Below are 27,513 nucleotides of genomic sequence, written 5' to 3'. Positions count from 1 at the left end.
ACAAAGAGTAAGAATGAAAAGGGGAGAAAAATTTCAGGGCATCAGCTCTTAAAATGTAGGTCATTACCTCATATCGGGTCATGTAACTGAATGGAGAGGTGGTTATAAAAAACATGTCAACCATAAAATATTTTTGAATGGACAGGGACCAAAAATTAACTCTACATCAAGGGCTTCATGCCCCTGGGGTGTTTCTCTGGCAGCCTTTACCCAAGTTGCATCACAATGGCTATTTTTTTTTCATTTTAAAGTAAGCTCTAATTATGGAGACCAGGTTGGCCTTGAACTGTTTACTTGTATTACCTAATTTTTACCCTTTGCCATTATGTGTTTTATGAAGAATTTAAAGTGTGCTCACTGTCCAATCTAAAAATACTTCTAAGGAATAAAGTACTGTGAAACCATCTGAGAAAAATGTTTGCTTCCCATTTAAACATAGGCTAAAAATATTACAAGGTGTAGGCAGGTTAATAATCCAAATTATCTCCAGATCCATCTGAAGAAAGCTGGATGAGGGTCTCGGGTGATGTGCAGTCACAGGAAGACATGTGCAAATGCCGTGTTGCAAGAGGCCTGCAGGGCTATAGTTAGAACTCTGAAGGACGGGAACTTCCTGTTTCAGCCTTTTCAACCTGAGACACTGAGTGTCTTCCCACTGGATTAGGTCTTCTCAGTTCCCTAGTCAGAAACTGAAGGACAATGACAACCAGGTTCCCAATAGTCTGATATGACTCTGTCATTGAACCAAACTGAGGTCCTTGTAGGCCACTGGTGGACTGCAAATTTCTCTCCTTTATCCCTTCCACCAATCTACCAACTTCATCTTTTGAACCATTTTTCTTTTTTTTTTTTTTTTTTTTTTTATTATTAACTTGAGTATTTCTTATATACATTTCGAGTGTTATTCCCTTTCCCGGTTTCCGGGCAAACATCCCCCTCCCCCCTCCCCTTCCTTATGGGTGTTCCCCTCCCAACCCTCCCCCCATTGCCGCCCTCCCCCCAACAGTCTAGTTCACTGTGGGTTCAGTCTTAGCAGGACCCAGGGCTTCCCCTTCCACTGGTGCTCTTACTAGGATATTCATTGCTACCTATGGGGTCAGAGTCCAGGGTCAGTCCATGTATAGTCTTTAGGTAGTGGCTTAGTCCCTGGAAGCTCTGGTTGCTTGGCATTGTTGTACTTTTGGGGTCTCGAGCCCCTTCAAGCTCTTCCAGTTCTTTCTCTGATTCCTTCAATAGGGGACCTATTCTCAGTTCAGTGGTTTGCTGCTGGCACTCGCCTCTATATTTGCTGTATTCTGGCTGTGTCTCTCAGGAGCGATCTACATCCGGCTCCTGTCGGTCTGCACTTCTTTGCTTCATCCATCTTGTCTAATTGGGTGGCTGTATATGTATGGGCCACATGTGGGGCAGGCTCTGAATGGGTGTTCCTTCAGTCTCTGTTTTAATCTTTGCCTCTCCCTTCCCTGCCAAGGGTATTCTTTTTCCTCATTTAAAGAAGGAGTGAAGCATTCACATTTTGATCATCTGTCTTGAGTTTCGTTTGTTCTAGGGATCTAGGGTAATTCAAGCATTTGGGCTAATAGCCACTTATCAATGAGTGCATACCATGTATGTCTTTCTGTGATTGGGTTAGCTCACTCAGGATGATATTTTCCATTGAACCATTTTTCAATATGGCTTTCCAATATAGCTAATGACTGAATACAAGTATATACAGAGCATTCTTTGTAGTAACTAGCATCCTATAGTGTGGATATCATCAAGATGTCATTTTACAGATGAGATCATTGAAGCCAACAAACTTGGATAAATAAATAAATTTATTATTTAAATCCTGTAAATGGTCTAACTGATCTTTGAAAGCAGACAACTCTGACTCTGAGACTAAATTTCCAACAATAATGTTATACACAATTATGACAGCAGTTCTCAACCTGTGGATCACAACCCATAGGGTCAGTCACATATCAGATATCCTTGCATATCAGATATTTACATTACAATTCACAACAAGAGCAAAATTATAGTGATGAAGTAGCAGTGAAAATAACTTTATGGTTGGGGGTCACCAAAACATGAGGAACTGTATTAAAGGGCCGTAGACTTAGAAAGATTGAGAAGCTCTGAATTAGCAGCAGGATAGTTCCTTGGGCCCTTGACTGTTTGGGTACGTGAGTCTGTATCTCCACTTAAGAGCTGCCACGTACATGAGATGGGGAGGGATATAGTTGTTCGTCTCCCATGTTGGCCACAGTAATGATTCTGCTGTGAGTAGAATACTGGCTCAGAAGTTTAATGCTTTGAGCCACATGCTTTGAGGCATGAGTCATGACTCTAATTTGATGGATATCACCTGATATCTCTTTTAAAAACAAATGCCAGAACAAACTTGAGCTCTACATACTCTCTCCATAGGATTTATGTAACATTTCAACCTCTTCAAGGCTCACCTGGCATACTCTTTTAATTTCTTCACCCATAGTTCTCTTGCACTTTACTCTGCTCTCTTTGGCTTATAGGTCATGGGAATTACATGATAAGGCATTTGAGCATTGGGATTCAGACTTCCTCTAGAGAACGAGCCTAAATGGATTTAGAATCAAAATAAATTTCTAGACCAAGCAACTCCCCATCCTCTTCCTCCAAAAGTTTTTCCACCAAAGACCCAGGAGGTGCTAACTACATCAACAACTATGAGCTCCACACTGGTCTAGCTGGACTCACAGAAATGCTTTCTTTGACCTGATAGCCACAAAAATATAGACTCTGCAGACTCAAAAGTTTGGAGGACACAAACAGCAACTAGGATTCAGAAGTGAAGAGGGGAAAGGGGCAATGGAACACAAGCGGGACCAGGGCAGGGATTCAGATGATGACAGTAAGGGGAGGAAGGAAGAAAAAAAGGAGAAGGGGGGGGTACTTCAGCCATTGTTTGATAATTTTGTGATCTGAGAAACTACACAAAAAAGAAATTCACCAGATACCATTCTATGCAAAGATACTCTCAATGATCTATCTGATAGATGTGACTTTACCAAGAAAAAAAAACCCTCTATAATACCACAAACCCAGGACTGATCTGATCTATAGTTCCTGTGAGAAAAAAAGCAGCATGTGCCAGGTGCTATATTATGTGCTTTATAATAATCCACTTCAATCTTCACAAATACATGTTGCTTTCTCCATATTGATTTGGAAATTAAAACAAAGTTTTCATGTTGTCAGGCCATTGCCAAATAATGATAGCGTAGAGATTTATACATTTGTTTCGAAGTGTTGTAAATTATACTTTAAGTCCACATCCATGATCACTTTTGTTTTTATCTTCCCTGGGCTTCTCTGCTGAAATCATCTCTTCCACTTCTATTTTGTGACAAAATGCCAGGTTTTAATTTCTTATGCCTTTCTCTGCCAGCGAGACATAAACAATGGCAGTCCTTCAACTTGTACTTTGTGGATTTGACTTATTATTGACTTGCATATTCTCTTCTACTCAAAATATGCTAGACTTGAGGTATATAGCTAACAGACATTTTACACAAAAGCCTACTCCAGAAAAGCCATATCTTCTTAGTTACCTCGTAGATTAAAAATAATTAGTACAGGTGTTCATTAACCGAACCATAGTAATTCCACACAATAGTAATACGAATAAATGTCCTTTATATGTATGATAGGAAAAGAGTTGGGCGCACAGTGAAACTTGTGAGAATTTTCTTCACTGTGCCATTATTCAGCAAACATTCATTCACTGAGGATCTTTGATACCTAGAATGATGTGATAAGGATTATTAAGGGAAGCGCATATAAAGAAAATGTGAGTACCACATCAGGAAAGAAGGGATGGAGAGATATAACCTGTCATTTCTATCTTCAAGGTCCCCGTGTTTTATACAGGGAGTACATGCCTGAGACCGCTGATGAATTGCTTGCCTCACAATGTTTATGTAGCCAAGAAGCTGCTATTGAGCTAAGTGGATCTGTATTCTGAATGACCTTGTGTGTTTCACGGCTCACTCATCTCCGAGTCCAGCTTCCCGAAAATTCTGATATATTTGGCTAGAAGCATCTTTATTACTAAGAGTATTAAGAAAGGTTTATGCCTTCTATATTACTTTAATATTTTTAAGTGGTGATAGTGACTAATAATCTTAATATTAGTGAATCAATATCTTGTCAGCTAAATGGTATAATTCAGCCAATAAAAAGTCCTAATTCATATGAGAATTACAAATCAAAACTTAGACAGAGGTACACTTAAAATAATCATGATAAATGATGAGTTAGGACAGTGCAATTATTCTGAATTGCATTTAAATATTATCTGGTTCACATTAAAGAATAATAAAATAAAATCTTGAACCTAAGAGATCCCCAAAAATATCAAAACAAAACTTATAGAAAAACGCTACAAATAATTACAAACCTAGAATGGTATATTTTGAGAAAACTTATATAAATTGAAAGTTTCTGTCTTGAAGAACCAGAGATTACAAAATAAATAGTCTTTAAAATAGGGAACCCAATTCCTAATTCCCAGAATGAGTGATTTAACATATACAAACACATGGACAGCATTGGGCTCATTTGACCGACATCATAGAGCACTGAGGACTCAGCATTTGCGATCACTCCAGAAAATTTGTTCCTAGCTTTATCTCTTTTATTCTAAAGCAATTTTGAACTTTATAACTCTTTTTGGAAGATATTAGCACCTGAGATCATAGACATGACAAAAAACACATACCTGGTAAGGAGAGGGGCCAAGACACAAAGACTCCATGATACCAACATTTAAGATTACCTTTTTTTTTTCCGATCAGGCTCCTCGTGCTCCTATCACACACCCATCACACTTCCAACACGCTTCATTCATGCTAACATCACACTCCCAACATGTACCCATCACGCTCCCACCATACTCCCATCACACATGCATCATGCTCCCATCACGCACCCATCGCACTCCCATCATGCTCCCATCATGCCTCCATCATGCCTCCATCAGGCACCCATGACACTTCCACCACACTCCTATCATGGACCCATTACACTCCCATCATGCTCCTATCATACTCCCAACACACTCCTTTCATACTCACATAATACTCCCATCATGCTCACATCACGCTCCTATCACACTCCCATAAGCTTCCAACACTTCTTTCTGTCTTCCTTTGTTACCTGCAGTGTACCACTCTGTGTCTAGTATATTTGTCTTCTTAAATGTAAGAGGAGATAGGCTTTATATTTACTATATTTTATCATGATTTCTTCCTGAAGATCTGAGTTCCAAGTGATGCCCCTTCTGTTCAGCCTGAAGTGTTCCTTTTAAATATTTATTTTTGTGTCTGTAATATAAATCATCTCCACCCTTCTCTTTCTCCCTTCAAACCCTCCCATATGTCTCTCCTTGCTCTATTTCAAATTCATGACCTCTTATTCATTCATTGTTGTGCATGTGTATATTCTCTCTCTCTCTCTCTCTCTCTCTCTCTCTCTCTCTCTCTGTGTGTGTGTGTGTGTGTGTGTGTGTGTGTGTGTGTGTGTGTGTGTGTATTCTTAAATATATAAATTCAACCTGCTCAGTCCATATCATATTGCTTGTATATGTTTCAGGTGGGCCAGTTGATGTGTGTTTTCCAGGGAAGAATATTTCTTCTGCTCCAACCATCCTTTAACTGTGTGTAGTTCTTTTTTTAATTCTTTATATATATTTTTTACAGTCTAGTCATTATACTCCTCCCAGTCCGTCCTCCGACAATTCTTCATCAGAGTCCTCTCCAGTCTCCAAGAGGATGTCCCTACCCCCAAAACCCACCCCACCGGACTTCCCTACTCCTTGGGGCCTCAAATTTCTAAAGGGTTAAGGGCATCTTCTCTCACTAAGGCCAGACCAGGCAGTCCTCTGCTGTATATGTGCCAGGGCCCTCATATCATCTAGTGTATGCTGTCTGGTTGCTGGCTCAGTGTCTGAGGGATCTTAGTTGAGACTGCTGGTCTTTCTATGGGGCCACACTACTCCTCAGCTTCTTCTAGCCTTCCCCTAATCCACCGACAGGGTCCCTGACTTCAGATCTCTGAATGGGTGTAAGTATCTGCATCTGACTCTTTCAGCTGCTTGTTGGGCCTCTCAAAGGGAAACCATGCTAGGCTCCTGTGTGTAAGCACACTAGCATTAGTAAAAGGATCAGGCCTTGAAGCTATTGGGCATATCATCTAAAGTCTCTCCCCTTTAGTCCTGAAAGTCTCTCACTTCCCAGGTCTCTGGTACATTCTAGAGGGTCCTCTCACCTCTAACTTCCCGAGGTTGCCTGATTCCATTCTTTCTGCTGGCACTTATGGCTTCACTCCTGCTCCCCCTCCCAACACGTGATCATGTTTCCTTTTTTCCCTCACTGTTCCCTCTCCCACCCAAGTCTCTCCCTCATTCTGCCACCATGATTACTTTCTTCTCCCTCCCAAGTGGAATTGATGCATCCTCACTTGGGCCCTTCGGCTTCTTAACCTTCATGAGTTCTATGGATTCCTGGTATTCTGTACATGTTTGACTAATATCCACGTACTAGTGAGTACACACCATGCATGTCCTTTTGGGTCGAGTTACCTCATTCAGAATGATATTTTCTAGTTCTATCCATTTCTCTGCAAAACTCACAATGTCCTTGTTCTTAATAGCTGAATAGTATTGTACCAGAAGACTTCTGACTGGATGTACAATTAACTCAGACAAATGGGTAGCCTTCCTTTATACAAAAGATACATGGGCTGAGAAAGAAATTAGGGAAACAACATCCTTTACAATAGTCACAAATAATATACACTTCTTGAAGCAACTCTAACCAAACAAGTGAAAGATATGTATGACAAGAACTTCAGGGGTTGGGGATTTAGCTCAGTGGTAGAGCACTTGCCTAGCAAGCGCAAGGCCCTGGGTTTGGTCCCCAGCTCTGAAAAAAAGAAAAAAAAAAGAACTTCAAGTTTCTCAAGAAAGAAATAAAAGAAGACCTCAGGAAATAAAGATATCCCCCATGTTCAAGGAGTGGGAGAACTAGCATAGGAAAAATCATCATCCTGCCAAAAGCAATCTACAGATTCAGTGCAATCCCCATCAAAATTCCAACACAATTCTTCAAAGAGCAAAACAAAAAACCCAGTGTAGCAAAAGAAAACAATTCTTTTTTTTTTTGCTAATGAGATGAGACACACTTTAATTAAAAGGATAACTTGAATAATTCTTACTCTGAGTATGGTCTGGATATTGTTCTCACGTTTTCTCTTTTTATTGTTTTCTTCCATTTTTATTAAATTGGGTATTTCTTATTAAAATTTCAAATGTTACTCCCTTTCCCGGTTTCCAGGCCATCATCCCCCTAACACCTCCCCTTCCCCTTCTATAAGAGTGTTCCCATCCCCATCCACCCCCCTATTACTGCCACACCAAGAATCCAGTACATGGGGGTCCAGCCTCCTTGGCAGGACCAAGGGCTTCCACTAGTGCCCCTTCTAGGCTATTCATTGCTACCTATGAATTTGGAGCCTAGGGTCAGTCCAGTCTTTGGGTAGTGGCTTAGTCTCTGGAAGCTCTGGTTGGTTGACATTGTTGTTCTTATGGGGTTGCAAGCCCCTTCAGCTCTTTCAGTCCTTTCTCTGATTCCTTCAATGGGGGTCCCATTCTCAGTTCAGTGGTTTGCTGCTGACATTCGCCTATGTATTTGACGTATTCTGGCTGTGTCTTTCAGGAGAGATGTACATCCGGTTCCTGTCAGCCTGTACTTCTTAGCTTCATCCATCTTATCTAGATTGGTGGCTGTATTTGTTTGGGCCACATGTGGGGCAGGCTCTGAATGGGCATTCCTTCAGTCTCTGTTCTAAACTTTATCTCCCTATCCCCTCCTATTGGTATTTTTGTTCCCCTTTTAAAGAAGGAGTGAAGCATCCGCATTTTGGCCATCCTTCTTGAGTTTCTTGTGGTCTGTGCATCTTGGGTAATTCGAGCATTTGGGCTATTATCCACTTATCAATGAGTACATACCATGTGTGGCAAAAACAATTCTTAACAATGAACTAACTTCTTGGGAAATCACACATCCCTGACCTCAAGCTATACTACAATAGAACAATAGTGATAATAACATCGTGATAGTGGTACAGAGACAGACAGGTTGATCAAGGGAATAGAATCAAAGATCCATAAATAAAACCACACACTAATGTACACTTGATCTTTGCTCATGTACACGTCACACTCGCATCATACCCTCATCACACTCTCATCATGCACCCATCATGCTCCTATCATGCTATCATGGCCCATCATGCTCCCATCATGCTCCCATCATGCTCCTATCATTGCCGCCATCACACCCGCATCATGCTCCCATCACACCCCCATCACACTACCATCATACTCCCATCAGGCACCTATCATGTACCCATTCTGCTCCTATCACACACTCATAAGCTTCCAACACTTCTTTCTGTTTGCCTTCCTTACCTGTAGTGTACCACTGTGTATCTAGTATATTTGCCCTTTTCAATGTAAGAGATAGGCTTTCTATTTACTAAATTATATCGTGATTTCTTCCAGCACACAGACTCTAAGACCAAAGACTAGAAATGTCTGTAAGAAGATAAGTGAATTCTCTTAAATTTCACAACTCAGGACCTGTTACCAAAGGCATGCAAGGACTCTGAACTTGACCAAAGCTATAGGCTCCAGGTCATTGCTTCTGCCCAGCTGTCCTCAAAGGTCCTCTTACATTTTGTATTTGATGGCCAACCCCAAAATAAAGTGGGAGTATAGGAAGGACTGTCATCATGTAGAAGAGCCAGCCTTCCTTAAACAGCCTTGATGGAGGCCACTCTAGAGAAATAGAGCACCAGGAAACCACCATGAAAAGTTGTAAAAATTATCCAATGTATGAGCTAAAAAGCATAATGATCCCATATATCCTGTAGCTACTGAGCATGGGTACTGGTCTGACGCTACTGCAAAATTGGTATATAACTTTCAAATGACGACCCCACAAGGTGTGTTGATTATCTAAAGACATAAATGACAAATGTAGGAAGCACCAAGAATTTATGTAACATGCTATAGTAAAGGTCTCTAATATTTTTGGTTTTTTCTATGTCCATGTGAGCTCTAGAATTTTAACTAGAACATATAGATATTCAACAGGAAGATCTAACCTTGGAAATGGGAGGTTATATGTACATAATCATACACACACATAGATACACACACAGACATACTCACAGACATATCCACAGAGAAAGATATACACACAGAGACACAGACACAGACATGCACACACAGACATACACACACAGACATGTACACAGCTTTTAGAGAAAGATTACTCTTTAACAGGGACTTGATCAGGAAGATAACAAAAATGTGATACAAGAATGTGCTGAAAGAGAAGCAGACTAATGTTACTCATTTGCAATCAACAACAACGATAAATTGCAGTGAACGTAAGGGGCTTTCAAGTGCTGTTTTCATTTGCTTTCTTGGAACAGTGGAGGCTCTCCATTTGGGAACGCTAATGGCTGCCCATGGCTACTTCTTTCCCATCTCAGATCATGTCCTCACACTCAAGGATGACGGCACCTTCTACCGGTTTCAAGTAAGTGGAGACACAGATGTTCTTTCACAGTAAATTAGAATGCCTGAGCTTTGTTCCTATGTGTTTACAGAACTTTAACTATGACATAGTTTTCTTAAGCTACTTAGAGAGTAAATAATGTTCGTGTGAAAGCATCAGAATCGATTGCCAGATACCAATGGGAAACTGGAGACTGAATTGTGTAAAGATTGGAGTTATAGTCTAACATAGGAAACCTTAAGGAAAATTTGGAAAGTGACTTTCTGGAATCAAGGGGAATAAGGAAGACATCAGTTGTAAATTCCATCTAACAAGTAGAAAGTTGAGAAATCTGACTAAACTTATACTCCCACCTCTGATCCATTACCAACTTCTATCCCAGCAAACTCCCTGACTATGTAATATTACTAATTGGCAAGTCAATTGTCTAGATGTGTCTAACTCTTCTTTTTTGGAGAGAAAGTATTTAGTATTATAGGATTACATTTTTATACAGTTCTAATTTTTAGAAAAGTTTTTTCTCATAGAAGCTACAAGTAGACTAACAAATTCTCAAAATTCTGAAGGAATGATTGTTTTATGATTACAAAATAAAAATTATGTTCATCAACATGATAAATAAAAACTCTGATGTACAAAACCAAAAAATTTTTCATCATTATCTAATTTAATTTTTTCCCATGAAACAAAAGAGTTCAGACATAGCCTTAGGTTTGTGATAATGTATTGAATTAGCCACAATTTAAAACCCATTTCTCTGTTCTCAATCTTCTCAGAACAAAATTTGTTTGAATGTTTTAATCATGTTCATAAGTCATGAACGAAGGTTACAGTGCACCACTGCACATCCAGAGAAGGAAGGGAATTTTAAAGAGTTTTAGGGTCAAGTGAAAGGATGGGAGGAAGGGGCATATTTGTCACATGACTACAAAATTTAGGCAGAGGTTATCAAGTTCAATGTGCTAGTAGATGTATTTTATGCAACTCTATTAAAATTATATTATTAATACATGTTATTATTAATACATGATTACCATGTTTCATATTTTGAAAGTCTATCTACCTTTGAAGTAAGATCTAAATATGACAGGTTATCAAATCTGTTTATTAGTGATTCCTATAACAAGTCTAAAGGAATCAACAACAGTCAGTGGGAACTAAATATCTATGTGTAAAGTCTAGCATGTGTTAGTCACTGAACAGCACTGATAAGAAAAAGTACATGAGGGTTCCCAGTGTTTTATCAATTTTTATGTTAGTTCAAAGCAACAGAAATGTCTTGAGTTGAAATTGACCTCCTTTGAAGCAATTTAAAAACAATGGGTTAAGTTCTTAATGCCTCCAGTAGACCATGTAGATTCCAAACATCATTAAGAAAATAAAGAAAATATAGGACATATATTTGAGATAAACAGAACCAGAACCAGAGCTTAATTTTATTGAGCCAAAAAATGTTTGTAATAGTCTTAGTACATTTTAAAAATGTGGGATTTATTTCTTAGGTTTACTGTAAACTTTAAATTATGTAGTCACTCTCTCTTTGCTAACTGGAAGTGAGACCTGACATGATTCCCTAGGCCAATCTCACATCTGTCTCATAGAATTGGTGTACTATGCAGCTGAAGGGTGGTGAGTAATGACCAGGAACTGGAGTTAGTTCTGTAGAAGCAAAGGTGGTTAGCTCTAGAAAAGAGACACACATGCATTAAATTGTCTTAAAGTCTAGAATGACCACAGGCATAGGTAATAGATAACAAACTGTAACGGCTTGCTATTCTCTTATAGTTTCTTATTATAAGTCAAAAATTTTTTCCTGGGAAAAATTTTCCAATATTAATGGAAAATGTTGATTTTATGGCATTTCCTTGTAATTTCTAGAGATAAAATTCTGTTATTATACTTGTAAGATTCCCACTGAATACACAGCAAGAGAATAAAGAGTAATTTAAGAGTAGAGACAAGAACAAAAAATGTCTATCTGATCAGATGTCTAGAATAATATAATCTAAAGCCAATTCATCACTAGGCTTATAGATGCACATGTGTGCATGTGGGCACACACAGACACACACACACATACACACACAGAGAAAGAAAGAAAGAAAGAAAGAAAGAAAGAAAGAAAGAAAGAAAGAAAGAAAGAAAGAAAGGAAGGAAGGAAGGAAAGGAGGGAGGAAGGAAGGAAGGAAGGAAGCAACACCAAAACGTCTATGCTCCCTTGGAGAGGTTTTGCAAAAATGAAGACATTCTTGAAAGCAGTCTTTGGCTACTTCATTCTTTACTGGAATCCTGGACCAATTAAATTTCTAAGAAATCAAATCTTCGAAGTTCTCTCTCCCACAGAGTTAAGTGAGATTAGAGAGGATGAAAGTGTTCTATATATGTCTTCCCATCCCTCTTAACCTAGGGGTTCAATCTTTTTTTCTTCCAAATTCCTACTGCAATTTTGTTCCTATGTGCAGAGAACTACTATTAGTAGCCTTCTTTATTAGGCTGAAGTAATTTCAAAGATGTAGAGGGTAAGTCAAGACCCTCTGGCAGTGTCAGCCCAGTTGTAAAAGAGCCCTTCCTAAAGAATCCAATCAGTTCTGCACAGCATCCCTTTCTATGTCTTTGAGAGTCATTCTGCTAAAGAGTAAAATTATCAGACAATCAGAAATTGCCCAAAATATGCTCATTGCACACAGATGATCAGTATAATCAGTTGATACATATAATCAACCCATCACACGTGCATCTGTAGCCACCGATCTCTGAGTTCTTGCATCATCCCCATTTCAGAGAATGGAGTTGCTGATGCAGATCTATGGTCACCATGAATCTTAGTGTGAAGTCTAGCTAGTAGGCTTAGAAAAACCCTCAAAACAGACTATTTTAACTATCTTAAATTTTTTTATTCCAGATCAGACTTTCTTTTGTATTTCACCCAATGTATTTCCTGAACTTTACAGAATCAGAGTTCTTTCTGGCTATTGTTAATCATATCAAAGATATTATTAGTTTAAAAACTGATCTCTGCTTTATACCTTTTAAAAGTTTACAGTAATAAATGTCTTTATGAAAGAATGCTTTTCTAAGGAAATGTCAAAGATCATCTAGTTGAATAATGTTGAAAATGTATTACATAATTAACAGATCCCTGCAGATAATTTACAAATCCCAGGGAGTGATTCTGTCAGCTAAACTTTTTGAATTTATGAAAGGCAGTAATGAGATATGATGCATAGGAAGAAGTCATTATATGTAAACACGGTTCATTCCAAACCTTGCTGAACATAATAGTCTGCTCTCAGCCCTCTCTGAGGCCGAAATTAAAGCTTTTGTTTGGATAACGCAATCATATTCTTTAACATGGTGTTCATTAGTGATATACTGGGAAATGAACACCATTTCATATCCTTGATGACATCTGGGAGGCCTGAAGGCTTTGAAATTGGTCAGTACATGTAATGAGAACTGTATAATGCCCCTCTGGGAGCTTTCTCTTGGTTTGAAACATACGTTATCAGATAGCCACTGAAGATAAACACAGACTGCAAACCAGAATGTCTACTAAATATTTATGTGCCTAACCAAGATTCTTCTTTTTCTCTCCCATAGACACCCTATTTTTGGCCGTCAAATTGTTGGGAGCCAGAAAACACAGACTATGGTCAGTGCAATCCTCTTTGTTTCCGCCTTAACCACTTATGTGTTTATGTGTCTGCATAACAAGCACTTGAATTCTATTGCTTTTATTAATGAGAGAGGAAACCACAAGCCTACTTCTGCATCAATGTTGATAGCACTCAATTTATGTATGGGAGCTTCTTCTACAGTAAAATGTCCCCTACATCTATAAACAAGCTCAGATGGTTTGGGTTGGTTTTTCACACCATCCCCTATAACTAGGAAGAATGACAAATGGTTTCCAGAGAGCCAGAATCATAGTTTTTCTTCAGTTCTTTACTTGCCTTTATTTAGATATCCTGTGATTCTGCACCAGAAGGTTATGTTAAACATAGAAAGGCTACTGGCAAGCCAAAAATTGTACCATAGCAAAGTTAATCCTAATAAACGAAATTTAGTGACCTTAGGATAACCAAAGCTCAAACAATGAAGATTTCAACTAAGTTATATAGGGAAAAATTTTATCCATAGACAGTGTTCATCTTTGTACATTTTCCTATAGGTGACATTTTCCAGAAATAAGATTGTACACATTTTAAATGCTGCGTCTACAAATGCTTATTGAAAACCATTCACATGCCTTGTTTTATCTAAAGTGTTCAGTAGTTCATAGGCTGGACAAGAGAGTAGAATCTTACAAAACAAGTTTTGGTAAATTGTCGTGTTTATATGAATTTAAGGTGTGCAAAATGGTAGGGAAGTTTAAAGGAATAAAAGGTTGACTTTGTGTGGTGATGGTACGTGGTATCCCAGGATGATTTCACAAAAGAACTGGTAACAAATCTGAGACAGACCGAAGAGAATGAAGAGGAGATTTGTGTGGTGGTGTCTTAGACACTGTTACATTGCTGCAAATAAATACTATGACCAAGGCAATTTATAATGAAAGGTATTTAAGTAGGTATTTACAATTTCAGAGAATTAGTTTATAATCATCATGGCAACTGGCATGCTTGGTGCTAGAACAGTAACTAAGAACTTATTCCCTGATCCACAGGTAGCAGGGAGTGAGAGAACAGGATTGAGTCTGGTGGAGGCTTTTGAAACCTCAATGTCCACCCCCAGTAAGAACACCTCCTCCATCAAGGCCACACCTCTGAATCCTTCCCAAACAGTTCTATTGTGAAACAAGGATTCAATCATATGGACCTATGGGGGCCATTCTCACTCAAAGCACTACCTGTGGTGATGAGACAGGAAATGTCTTAGAGTTTCTACTGCTGTGATGAAACATTATGGTCCAAAGCAACTTGGGGAGCATGGGCTTTACTTTCCTTATACTTCTGTATCTTGCTTTATCATTGGTGAAAGTCTTCAATGCAGCTCTAATAGGGCTGGAGGGCCTAGATGCTGGAGATAATATGAAGGCCACAGAGGACCACAGTGGGCTGGGCCCTCCCACATCATTTACTAATTAAGACATTGCCCTATAAACTAACCTATGCCCTAGTCTTATGGAAACATTTTCTCAATTGAGATTCCCTCCTCTAAATTGACTCTAGCCGGTGTGATGAGTTAGCATAAAACTGGTCATCACAGCAAGAGAGAAGAGTATACTACTCAAAAGCAGTGACTTGTAACTTGGCTTTCTTTTGGACTTCCCCGGGAGAAACATCTTCAGGAGACCGTAGGAAAATCCATGGCAAATTGTTGGAATTATCCTTCCTAATGGTCACTGTAGAAACCTGAAATTAGTAAGTAAACCTAGAGTGGCCAAGTGCGGCAGAAGGTATTCAAGCATACAAACAGGAAAAATGCTACTTTGTAGAATGCTGTCAGATTAACATAGAAATTAGATCGCCCCATGACCTGAGTAGAAATGCCCATTTCTTCAGCTGCCGTTCACCAGTTCTAAAAATTGAAATTCTTACAGAAAGTTGAGAAACAACTGCTGATGTGTTGTTGAGAGCTCGACCTTTCTGTCAAATGTGAGAATATGTCTAGGTGCCTAACCATAGGGCTTATGCCATTCTAGTAGAGAAAACACCTTCCAGAGAAAGACCTGGCTCCAATGGTTATGACAGAAAGGATAATGAATACCTTTAAGGAAAGTGTGTCACACTTCTGAGTCTCAAGTAGCTACTTCTCAATGAGGACAGTGATCTAGATTTTGGAAAGTTAGTGGAGTAGTTCATACTAATATGCCTAAGGAGACTACCATTGTTCCTGCCCCACTCTCATGAAAATGAACTAGTGATTTTACCCCTCATTATTGGCCATCATACACAAATGGCCATCATATACTCTGTTCCCTGTCATAAAGAGAATTTATTCTTGGTGTCTCTCTTTTCTGATCTTTGTCGGTTTCATATGACTATCAGAGTGTTCACAGTTGCAGTACATGTCTGAGGAGATTGATATTTCCACAGAGTGCCTGAGGCAAAGCCATGGTCTCCATAACAAATCACTTACTGAGCATGCTTCCTAGCAGTCAATCATCATGTGTCTTTAAGTTTACACTGACTCTTACTGGTGTCCCCATCAGAGGGGATCATGTCCTGAACTATTTCCTAAATATTTACTAAAACTCAGTTTACAAAGCCTCTTTGTAAACTGGCTTTGTTTACAAAAATTGTAAATTATCCTATTTGCTTTTCCCTGATGGTGCATATTCTGATTGATTTTGTAATTGGCTTATTCAGATCACCAAAAGGCTGTTCAGTTATCCAGGGCTTATATTCTTAGGTGCAAATAAATTACACCACCAATTTGAATGTTTCAAATTTTTTTATTTTTACTGCTAGTTGTTTAAAATACAATGTTAAAACACTTTAAAAGAATAATCCTGATATGACATCCTTGGGCTGTGAGGTCTAAAGTATAGGGATCACTTAGGCTGCATTTTCTAAGACAACTTCAGGGAACAGGAACAAATGAAGTGGTTGCATTATTTTATTTTAACTTTACTGTTTTGGATAGAGCCGCTCTAAACAGCCCAAGCTGACTTTAGTCTTATACTCCAGTCCACCTGCCTTAGCCCTGAGTGCTGAGAGTAAAAGAAACCATTTGCCTCAGTTAAGTCCTATCGATTGCTCTAAGATGCTGTGAATCCTTTCAGACCTACACAGAGAGATTATACTGGAGGGCGCTAAGTAACTATATGAGACTAATTTCCACTTTCCAAAACCATGCTAAAGTGACAGAAGGAAAAAGGGGAGCTAAGGTATTTTTCTTAGTAATTGGGAACCAGTCAAAACAAAGCATTCCTACTGGCACCTGATGGCCACAATACTTTGCATTAAACAATAAGTTTTCTTTAAGGAACAGGTTTAAAACTGATCAGTTACCATTAGTAGAAAGCTTACTGTGTCTAAACATTTGTGTCTGAGAGAGGGATGACTGGAAACTCATGGACTGATTAAAAGAATCTAAAAACAGGCAAGTAAACAAAATAACATTGATAGTCTATAAGGTCTCCAAACTGTGGATCAAATATTGAGTAGATGGCAACAATGCCTGAGATATACCAATATATTACTAACTTCATCATATATAGGATTGGGATGTTGAGAGCTTCAAGATGCTGGGGAGAGGGAAATAATTCTACTTTTTTAAAATTGAAAAATATTTATTCGTGATTCAGCGCATTACAATTCTTTCAAATAGATCTATCCAATTACCAAAAATAATGATTTTTCAATGTGGCATCAGCTGATATTATATAAGAGTTCTCATTTTAGAAGTGCTCTGAGAGATCATCTACCACTCTATTTTACAGTCCCCTTCCTGAATCCATGGGCATTTATTTGCTTTTAATATCTATCACTGCTTTCTGATTAGAAAATCAGGTGTTAGTAGTTTCTACTACTGTATTCTACTGAGCAGATTTTTACAAATTAACGGACTTCAGTCACCACTGATCCAATGGATTTTAAAAGGATACTAATGGAGTATTATCCTTTTAAGTATGAAGACACAGAGAGATTAAAGGAAAAGTAGTAGATAAATATATGCCATGTCACTGTAATTGAAATAAATCTACAATAGATATCTTAGTCTGTATTCTATTGCAGTGAAGAGACAACATGACTATGGCAACCCATATATTTTTTTTAAATCTTTTTTTTATTAACTTGAGTATTTCTTATTTACATTTCGAATGTTATTCCCTTTCCCAGTTTCCGGGCCAACATCCCCCTCCCCTTCTTTATGGGTGTTCCCCTCCCCATCCTCCCCCCATTACTGCCCTGCCCCCAACAATCACGTTCACTGGGGGTTCAGTCTTAGCAGGACCAAGGGCTTCCCCTTCCACTGGTGATCTTACTAGTCTATTCACTGCTACCTATGAGGTCAGAGTCCAGGGTCAGTCCATGCATAGTCTTTGGGTAGTGGCTTAGTCCCTGGAAGCTCTGGTTGGTTGGCATTGTTGTTCATATGGGGTCTCGAGCCCCTTCAAGCTCTTCCAGTCCTTTCTCTGATTCCTTCAACGGGAGTCCTCAGTTCAGTGGTTTGCTGCTGGCATTCGTATGGCAACTCATATTAAAGAAACTATTTAACTGGGGACTTTCTTACAGTTTCATTCTTATCCTGGCCGATAGTATGGCAGCATTCTTGGTGCTGGAACAGTAGCTGAGAGTTACATCCTGATCCATAGGCCAAGAGAGAGAACTGGGCCTAACATGAAGTTTTGAAACCTCAAAGCCCACACCCAATGATACGTTTCCTCCAACAAGGCCACATCTTCTAATCCTTCTCAAAGAATGCCCCTCTTTCTGATAACTAAGCATTCAAATACTGTAGTAGACAAATTAATTCCAGGCAAAGTGGAAAAATAGGTAAAGTACAGAATATTTTTAGGGCAGCAAAACTGTCCTTTATGAAATTAGAATAGGAGATAAACGCAACTGTGCATCTATGGATACTCACAGAATTCTAACCCAGAGAATGAACCATTGTGACAACTACAGATTCACAAATTATTAATTAATGTATGGAGAGCAGCTCTAACTTAGCCAATGTACCATACTAATACTAATGTAAGATGTAAATTACAGGGGCAGATGCAATGGCATTTCATAACATGAGCTTCTGCAAATCCTACTCAACTTTTCCATAAACCTTACAGAACTCTGAAACTGGTTTTCTGGAATTAGAGTATGTGTAAGTATAGGGTTTTGAACATGTACATAGGCTTGTCCCCTTTGGTGATCTCCGCATTTCCTGGTTCTCTGGTTTACTGTGTTAGTGTCTAGGGTAGCCATAAAGAGATGTCACTGCCTATGTGGCTTGAGCAACATAACTTGAGTTATCATAAATAAATGGCAGGCATCCTTTGCAGAGAAATTAAAAACCAAGTTCCTGCAGGGTTGGCTTTTACTGAATCTTTTTGGTTTTCAGAAATCTGACTTCTTACTATATCTCACCAGGCTGTCTCCCTAAACAGGCACATCTCTGGTGTCTCTGCTCCTCCTGCAAAAACACCAGTCATCTTGAATTAGGACCCCACCCTTAGGACACTATTTAACCCTAATTGTTCCTTTAGTGGCCTTATCGCCCCCAAAAAGTCAAACTGTGAGGGGACTGTGAGTTAGAGGATCACCACATGTATTTGGGAGGGGAAATCCACTTCAGCTAAGCAAGTCTATCATTGATTTCAGAAAATATTTAATCTTTAAAATAATTTTCTGTTTGTTTTTTTCTTCCCTTTATATCACGGCTCAAATTCAGATTGTTGATAATTTTAGTCATTTGGATTTGTTTCAACTTGGTGGAAGTTTCATTTGTTGTTTTAAAGTTTACTAGTCTCTCTAGTCTACTAATAAACCTAATTTTTTTATTTAAAAAATTTAAATTTTTACTAGTCTTTTTACAAAGTAAGTTTTTAGCACTCCTGCTCCTCTCTCTCCTGACTCCAACTCTTCCTGTTTTCACTCCTTAAGGTACGATCTCATGTTTAATTATTATTATGTGTAGATACACAGATTTGTTTGCTTGCTTGTTTGTTTGTTTATGCTGACTGCAATGTCAGATTTCCCCTATCCCCATTGGCATATTAACTGATATCAGTATGCTGGTCTCAAATTCCTCCATTTTTCTTTTGAGTTGTTGTTATTGTTAGAACTTTCATCTCCCTAAGTGCAGGTCTCACCTGTTCTTGTACACTACTTGTTTTTTCTATGAAAACATTTGTATTTTAATCATAGTCCTTTTGAGTATTAGGTCTTTAGGGTATCAGCATTTCAGCATTTGAATAACATCCACACACAGCCATTCAACCCATTTCGTCCTTCAGCATGCCTTGGATTTGCTATTGAAAACAGAACACGCTGTGCTAACTAGCAGAAATGACGAATCAACACATCTTCAGTGTTTCTTCAGCTTTCTGTCTTAGCACTTTTCTATTTCCTACAGCTGTGAGTTTTGTAGACTAGACCCTTGACCCTTGTTTTGACCATCTCTCCTTTTGCTTTCTTGGGTTTCATCTTCCTTTTTCTCCTCCTCCTCTTCGTCCTTGTCCCCCTCTTCCTTTCCATTAATTTATATATTCTTTCACTTTACATTCAGATTGGAGCCTCCTATCCTCCCAGTACCTCCTTACAGAGCCCCCAACACCTCCCCTACTCCTCTGAGAAGGGAGAAACCCCCCCTGGGCACCAACCTAACCTAGCATATAAAGTCACTCAAGGACTGGGTACATCTTCTCCCAGACAAGACTAATTAGGGAGAAAGGATCCACAGACGGGCAACAGAGTCAGGGACAGTCTCCTACTCTATTTGTTGGGGGACCCACATGAAGACCAAGCTGCATAAATGCTAGAAATGTGTGAGACTTGGGGTGCAGTAGGTCCAGTTCATGTATGTTCTTTAGTTGGTAGTTTAGTCTCTCAGAACCCCCCAAGGGTCTGTGTTAGTTGACTCTGTTGGTCTTGCTATGGAATTCCTATTCCCTCTAGGTCTCTCAGTCCTTCCAACTGTTCCATAAGACTCCCCAAGCTAGGTCTAATATTTGGCTGTGGGTCTCTGCATCTGTTTCTGTCAGCCACTGGGTGGAGCTTCTCAGGTGACAGTTATGTCTGCATAACTGAGTATCATTAATAGTGTCAGGGATTAGTTCTTGCCCATGGGATGGGTCTCAAGTTGGGCAGCTCATTGGTTGGCTATTCCTTCAGTCTCTACTCCATCTTTCTCCTTTCACTTCTTACAGACAGGGCAAATTCGGGGTTGAAGGTTTCGTTGGTGTGCTGTGTCCTTACACCTCCACTGGGAGACCTGAATATCTACTGAAGGTGTTTGTGCATCAGGCCCACTGCTAGAAGTCCCAGAGTAGCCAACCGTCAGGGTGTTAGGGAGGGGTGAGGAAAGGCATCTCTAGGACTTGCCAAAGACCTGGGGGACTCCAGAAAGTCTATGAGGCTTTCCTTCTTAAACAAAGTCTTAGATGAGTTGTTCTTCCAGTCATGCTCCCGTGTTATTATGTAACCGACCTATTGCTACCTGGCGAAGTGCAGGGTTTAAAACTAGACCATCATCTTACTATGAGGACTCAACTTACAGTAATGCTGGCAAGTGACCGTCACAACTGTCTTTTAGACCTTTTGAGATTTCTTTACATTTAAATATACTAAGAAGACTGTAGTCCAGCCCAAAAGGGTTCGACATCTCCTCTCAAAACCCCAGGCTTTTAAGTCAGACCTAGTTAAAGGCAAAATGGTAGTTTCCCCTCCTCTCTTTGTTAACAGTATGAGGGGATGTCCCCCCCCTTCTTCCTCAATCACAGAACCTGATAGAATTCTTGGCGGTAAAAGTTAGAAAGATATTATTAGTTCTCTTAAGATTTCTCCCTGACCTCAAATGAAGCATGAGGATCTGATTTGTCCACAGTGGGCCTCTGGCTATTAGAGTTGCAACTTAAATGTTCCTGTCTCCTAACTACTGTCCCCAGGCTGCTATTTTAAGTCACAATTCTCTGGATAGACCTGTCTGTTTCTCCAGAAGCAGGGCTGATGGATTGTCTTCTGACACCAATCTTTGAGCGAGGTAAAAGCTGTTTTGCCTTTGTTCATCCTTTTTATTCTGTGAGGATAGAAGGGAGTGAGGACGTCTAAGTTCCCCACCTGCCATACCCAATGTTTGATTTCAGAATTTTATAGAGAAAGGACAGAGTATGACTAAGCATTCTGTGCTTTTAATATTTTGCCCTTTTTGTAATTTCTGTCTTTTCATTTCATCATGAGGTTACTCCCTAATATCTAAGAGGAAAGGAATTTGGTTGTTTCTTTTATCTGTATTTTACTTTCTTACCATGGTTAGAAATTTTCTGAAACTTAACCATTACCATCAAGAAGACTGTCATTGCTACTATAACCATGCATAGAAGTGGATCTTTTCAGAGAAAAAATTCCAAGGGACAAATGCTGAAGAGGAAATTTAAAGCTTTATTCTCTGACCAAAGTGATTAATTGGGTTCTCAACTCTTGAAGTTGAAGGGATAGAGTCATGACACAGGAGAAATGAGAGCAGGCAACAGCTTATGAAAGAGGACTGATATCTGCCTGTGCTGAGACAACATAGGGATCTTCGAGGGCTTTCCTTCTGCTCCTTCCGTGGTCCAGTGTTTCCCTTTATGGTGGCTGGCAAATGTCCTGAACTTAGCAGAGAGACTTCTCTAGTCTAAGTCAAGTAACTATTTTACAATTCTAGAGCATTCCTCAGTGGGCTACAGGTTCATAGTCAATGCAGATTAATAAGAAAGACATGTCGTGAAGACCGAAGAGCCATGTCTTATCACAATATACAGACAGAGGAGCCATGCTTTCTATGTCAGTACATTGTCAGACATCCCAACCCAAATGGAGGGTCAGTATTCGCAATAAAATGGCTTTCAAGTAACCTAGGCAACTTTAAATATCCCTAATTTTGAGAAAAATGTAGTAGGATAATCTTCTAATTTGTGGAAAAGATGAGCAGTCTTATATCTCTCTTCATATGAAATAAAACCTTTAATTATTGCATTCTTTTAAGGTAATATTAACATATAAAATAGATATTCATCATGAGCTAATAAACTATATTCAAGTATGAAAAATATAACAAGCTACATCCTCAAAAAGAAAATGCAGCGTATTATTATAATATAATGGTAAAAGTTTATTCATTATCAGGACTATTTATTTAGAGGAAATGAAATATTTATGCCACCTGAAGCATGTAAATGATGCTTACAAATTCTTCTTAACAGAAGCTTTTGACATTTCATAAAACCTTTTGATGAAATTTCAGTTGCAAAATAGTCCGTTTATCTTTTACAGTTTCATTTTGCAAATATTTAATCACATGGTTCACTGTCTTATTTAAATACCTTATTCAACAACATAAACATTTAAATCCCATCATGTTCGGAATGCGCCCCTAGTTTATAATTCGATCTCTAGAGATGCATTCGGGTCTATTGAAAGCTTAGGAACATCTAGCTGTTTGTTTTTCTGTATAAGAAACCATACTTTCTTGGGTAGGATAATCGATTATGACCTATCTAATTGAGCTCCTTCCTTACTTTCTTCATGAGTATACTGTTTTACTTCAAAATATCTGCAAAGCTATGAAAAAGAAAGAAACACATTTTCTATTTTATGTAATATACATTCAGCTCTTAAATATCTAACTAGTATCTATGATTACTTTTGTCTTTTCATCATTATTTATTTATATATTAAGCAAGAAAATAGTATTCCACCATTGGAGCCATAAATATTCATATGTAAATAAATGTGCGCATGTTTGGGAATTAACTATTGTCTGAATGTAGCTCTGATTTTCCCATATCAATAGGAGTAATTTTAAATATAAACTCTTGGTATTTTTATCAACAAGTTGAGCCTGGGACTCTAACTTATGATTCTAGTTATAAATAAACTCCTCAAGATGTACATTAAAGGTGGAAGACCAGTAACTATTTGGATTCATGGAAATAAATTAGCATAATTTTCTATTTCTCATGGTTTTTTATTTTATGTGATTCTCTGAATGGTTACTTTTGATTTTCTAGCTACTTTTTTAACTAATAGCATAGCAGGAGCATGAATATTTCTGAGGAACTTTCACTGGACATTTATAAACATTATCTAATATTTATCCATTAGAGATAATCTGTAAAATGTTACTAACCCTGCTGTTCAGATAAAGAACTAAGAGTCATATGTGTCGATCTCTTCCATTGATGATAATCAAAAGGAGAGGACCAGACTTCCAAAACTGAGTTTCTGCTGATATCACTCCATCAGACATGCCTTTTACTCATGCTTCATTGGGCCAGAATGTTTCTCAGCTAGATTGCACACCCATGTAGAGTGGATAAGAAATTTAGGGAGATGGAATTTTGGAGGAGTTGTAAGAAAAAGGAACAAGGCAATGATGAACTTGAACTAATTTCCTAATATTTGTCAACAAAATAAAAAACAGAAAAGGAAGAAGAAAAGAATAAATAAGTGGGCAATGGATTTTAAGGGGAAGGGGTTAATTCCTAAAAGATGGCACTAAGTCCCATATGAAGAAGATAGAGAAACACTCAGTAAATAATCTTCTCTGAGGGTTGAGATGTACAGAGAGCAAGATGACACATCCACTTAGCACACATGTTTAGCTTCTTGCTCAGGATTAGGGAGGGATGAGCGAAAAGATTCCTAAGTGGCAGTCTGTTCAGATGCTATTTTTCTATTCAAAACTTCATTTAGAACTAAATTTCAAACTCTTCTGAATATGATATGTTTATGTCAACCAAAATACTATTTAGTTCATGATCTTACCATTGAAATTTAGATAGAAAAGGAAATGACCATAACAAAAACATGTGGGTGTTTACAGAAACATACAAGATGAATCTGCTTCACAATGAGAATGTGGGGACAAACATTTGAATTCTAACATGGTCCTGTTCATTTGTGAGCTTGCTAGAAGTTTACAGTTCTGCAACTCTATTTATACAGACATGTCTCATTATATTCTGTGGGATCAATCAATTAATCTATAACAAACTTAATTTATATGAAATGAACATTGCCTTTCAATTTAAATCCACTATCACTGTTCTATGAAAATCATGACTATGTCAGGATGATGCTTCCAACCAAAATATCCTCTTGAAAGACTGATGTTACCCCATTAATTTGCAACCAAATTAATTGTGATAGCCAGCTAGCCTTTCTTTGTGTGTTCCAATCACTGAGTGACCCATTTGCTTTACCTTCTTTCATGCAACCTGGAAGCAGCCATTGCAATATGAGGACATTTTATAATCCAGAGTAGTAACTTCTCCATAGGTCTTCTTTGTGAATCATGGATTCCAACATTGTGTGGATTAGCAAACTGCCCAAAGCCCAGTTCTTTGGATGAGCCAAGTATACCACCATTTTCTTATGAAAATGTTAACTAAAATACCAAGGGAGCCTTTTCAAGCATCAGTACAATGGAAATAATTCTGGTTAATTCATGGCGAAAATCCTAGCTTGAATGAAAATATTTTGGTTTGGGTAGCACCTTTACCTCACAAAGAAAAGATGTGAAGGGCATCAGAGACTTAGAAAAGGCTATGTACAAACAAAATTCATTATAATACCATAGGCTCTCAAAGAATGATGAAAAACAGAGACCATGCATTTACTTCTACAAGCTGAAAACTATAGGGAGCATTCTGATCTCCATTAAAGTTTTACTAAAGGAAAATTACTATTCATTTTGGCCACAGTAAAAATCGATGGCAGTTCTGATGTATTACAGAGACATTTGAATACACATTTTGTAGAAGCGATTTGCAAGAAAAGCTAATCTTTAGTTAAAAGACCACTCACATGTCCATATTCAACTTTTGCTGGAGCAAACTGAGGGTGGAGAAAGTATTACTTTGTGTCTACATTGTTTTGAATGAAAGAAAACTTAAAACTACTTGATTTCAGACTAATAAGGAGAAACAATGTGAGGTACTATTGTATTAATTTATTAATCACCATCTGGGATTTCTACCCTGCCTTTGACCATTAAGTTCTCAGATGAAAGATACACACAACCTTTATATTTATAACTGTCTTAATTAGTACTAGAACTGGGCAGATATCTACCCTCTATATTATTAAAATCTATTTCCTATTGATAACCCCGAGTTATTACTTACTATGTTTCATCTGGGCTGCTCTTAACTCCAATTGGCCAGCCCTCAGGGCTATGCTCTCTTGACTTCTAATCCGTGTGTCCTGCTCCTCATTGTCTCCACCAATCTCCAGGCCAGGAATACCAAGCTCTACCTACCTCAATTCTGCCCAGCTATAGGCTGTAGATATCTTTATTTGCCAATCAGAAATAACTTGGAAGCAAGGTCACACAGTAGCACTTGGGTATGCGTGCAGACTCTCTCATCTCTGTTGCAACATGGGGGCCCATGTTGAGCATTAAAATACATAACAAAAGAAAAAACCTCAACAAGCTGCCCGGTAAAGTTTTGCATAAGAAGCCCTTCTTACCCATGCCCCTCCCATAGGCTCATATATTTTAATGTTTGGTATCCGGTTGGTAGAACAGTTTAGAAAGGATTAAGAGGTGTGGCCTTGCTGGAGGAGGTGTGTCACTGGGCCATGCTTTGATAATTAAAAGTTCCTGTCATTCACTGTGTCTCCATTTCCACTTCTGCCTTTGCTTGTGGGCCAGATGCAAGTTCTCAGCTCCTCCCCAAGTGCCATGACTGCCTTTCTGCTACCATGTCCAATATCTGTGTCAGTGAGAGAATCTGTCTTCCTCTATTCCTAAGAGTCAGAGCTGCAGGACACCTGAGAAGTCATCCCATCTGGCCATCTCACTGAGGCAGTCTGATGAAGTTCAGAGAGCTCCAGGAAGGGCCGCCAGGCCAAGGCCACACTTCTCATTTGGGACATTAAGAAGACACTGGAAGAGGCTGGGGATTTAGCTCAGTGGTAGAGCGCTTACCTAGGAAGCGCAAGGCCCTGGGTTTGGTCCCCAGCTCCGAAAAAAAGAACCAAAAAAAAAAAAAAAAAGACACTGGAAAAAGAGACAACTAGAAAGAATCCTGAATCTGTACTTTGCTTGACATACAATAAAGATTTCCTAAAACTTACTAAATAATTAAAATTGTTCTCAGGATATTAAGTGGACCATTGTGTTTGTAGCATTTGTTGATACTAAAAACTCTCTGTTAAACTGCTTGTTAGGTGAATGACCCAGGTTACCTAATTTTTGTTAAGTTTTCGGTGTCAATCACTTGTCAAAGAGCTTTCTCTTTGAGTGAGACATGTTTTTCTAAGGCATCCCAGCGTTCTGCTGCTGCTCTTTACTTCTTTTGACTGAGTTGCTTGAGGCAACTCAGGCTGTTATAATACAGGAAGCTTATAATACATTGTTCCCTGGGGTCACTGTGCTGTTCTCTAAACTACAGTGCAGTGCCCCCAGCTAGATTCCTTGGAGGATGAAGCAACAGTAAGGCTGCCAAAGGCTTCCAAGGCATGCCTCTAATTTAGGTGTATTTTCCAGCTGAGGAAGGATAGTCTCCCTGCTTAGGTTCAAGACGGACCTGAGGCTCCTCATTAGCTGTCATGTTCAGATTAGACCTTAGGTAGAATACGTGCATGTTCTAAAATAATGATTACTGCTATTTAATCCCTTTGGAAAAAGGTATTGAAAGAAAGGAAGATAAGAAAAAAGAGAGAATAAGATGACATCATTTATTTCAACCAAAATGCTTAAAATTGTAACTGTGCATAGATTGACTCCAAAATTATACAGAAAATTAAATTACCTAATCTTTACTTCTCATACTGTCTGTGGTGTGTGTGTGTGTGTGTGTGTGTGTGTGTGTGTGTGTGTGTGTGTGTGTTACATTGGAATTATATGTATAGGGATAATAGAAAAGGCTGCAGTAAAGCATGCTTGGAGAAATATCATATCTGAGGTTTAAGCAGAGACTCTATAGACAAGGTTAATGCATGGGGATTGGAAATTCAAGGTTATCTTTAGCTACCCAGGGAGTTCAAGACCTGCCCTTGGAAATATGAGACTACATTATTATGCAAAGAAATATGATAATGCATAGACTGGAAAATGACAAATTAAAAATAGTAGCCAGACAGAATACATTTTCTAGTTCAAATTGAGAGTTTCTCTAAATTTAGCCAAGTTTCTATAGCATGTACTTATATGAATTAACAGAATGGAATGGTCCATATCTGTAATTTTCCATAGTTTAAACAAAAACCACCACAGGTCATTTAGGATTTAAAGGGAAAAGGGGGCA

At 38.6% G+C, this 27,513-nt stretch overlaps 1 protein-coding gene across 9 annotated transcripts in view; it reads left to right on the top strand.

Moving 5' to 3' along the window:
• Positions 1 to 27,513, top strand: part of Rgs7 (regulator of G-protein signaling 7) — a 429,591-nt gene that overhangs the window by 331,149 nt on the left and 70,929 nt on the right. For all 9 annotated transcript variants that reach the window (NM_019343.2, XM_063272561.1, XM_039091031.2 and 6 more), the window contains 2 exons: positions 9,529 to 9,635; positions 13,215 to 13,266. In NM_019343.2, the coding sequence (NP_062216.1) occupies positions 9,529 to 9,635; positions 13,215 to 13,266 (159 nt within the window). The remainder of the gene's footprint in view (positions 1 to 9,528; positions 9,636 to 13,214; positions 13,267 to 27,513) is intronic.

This window comes from Rattus norvegicus, chromosome 13 (genome assembly GCF_036323735.1).
Source record: "Rattus norvegicus strain BN/NHsdMcwi chromosome 13, GRCr8, whole genome shotgun sequence".
Taxonomy (NCBI): domain Eukaryota; kingdom Metazoa; phylum Chordata; class Mammalia; order Rodentia; family Muridae; genus Rattus; species Rattus norvegicus.
The sequence above is the reverse complement of the archived record's forward strand: the minus strand, read 5'-3'. Positions and strand labels throughout refer to the sequence as shown.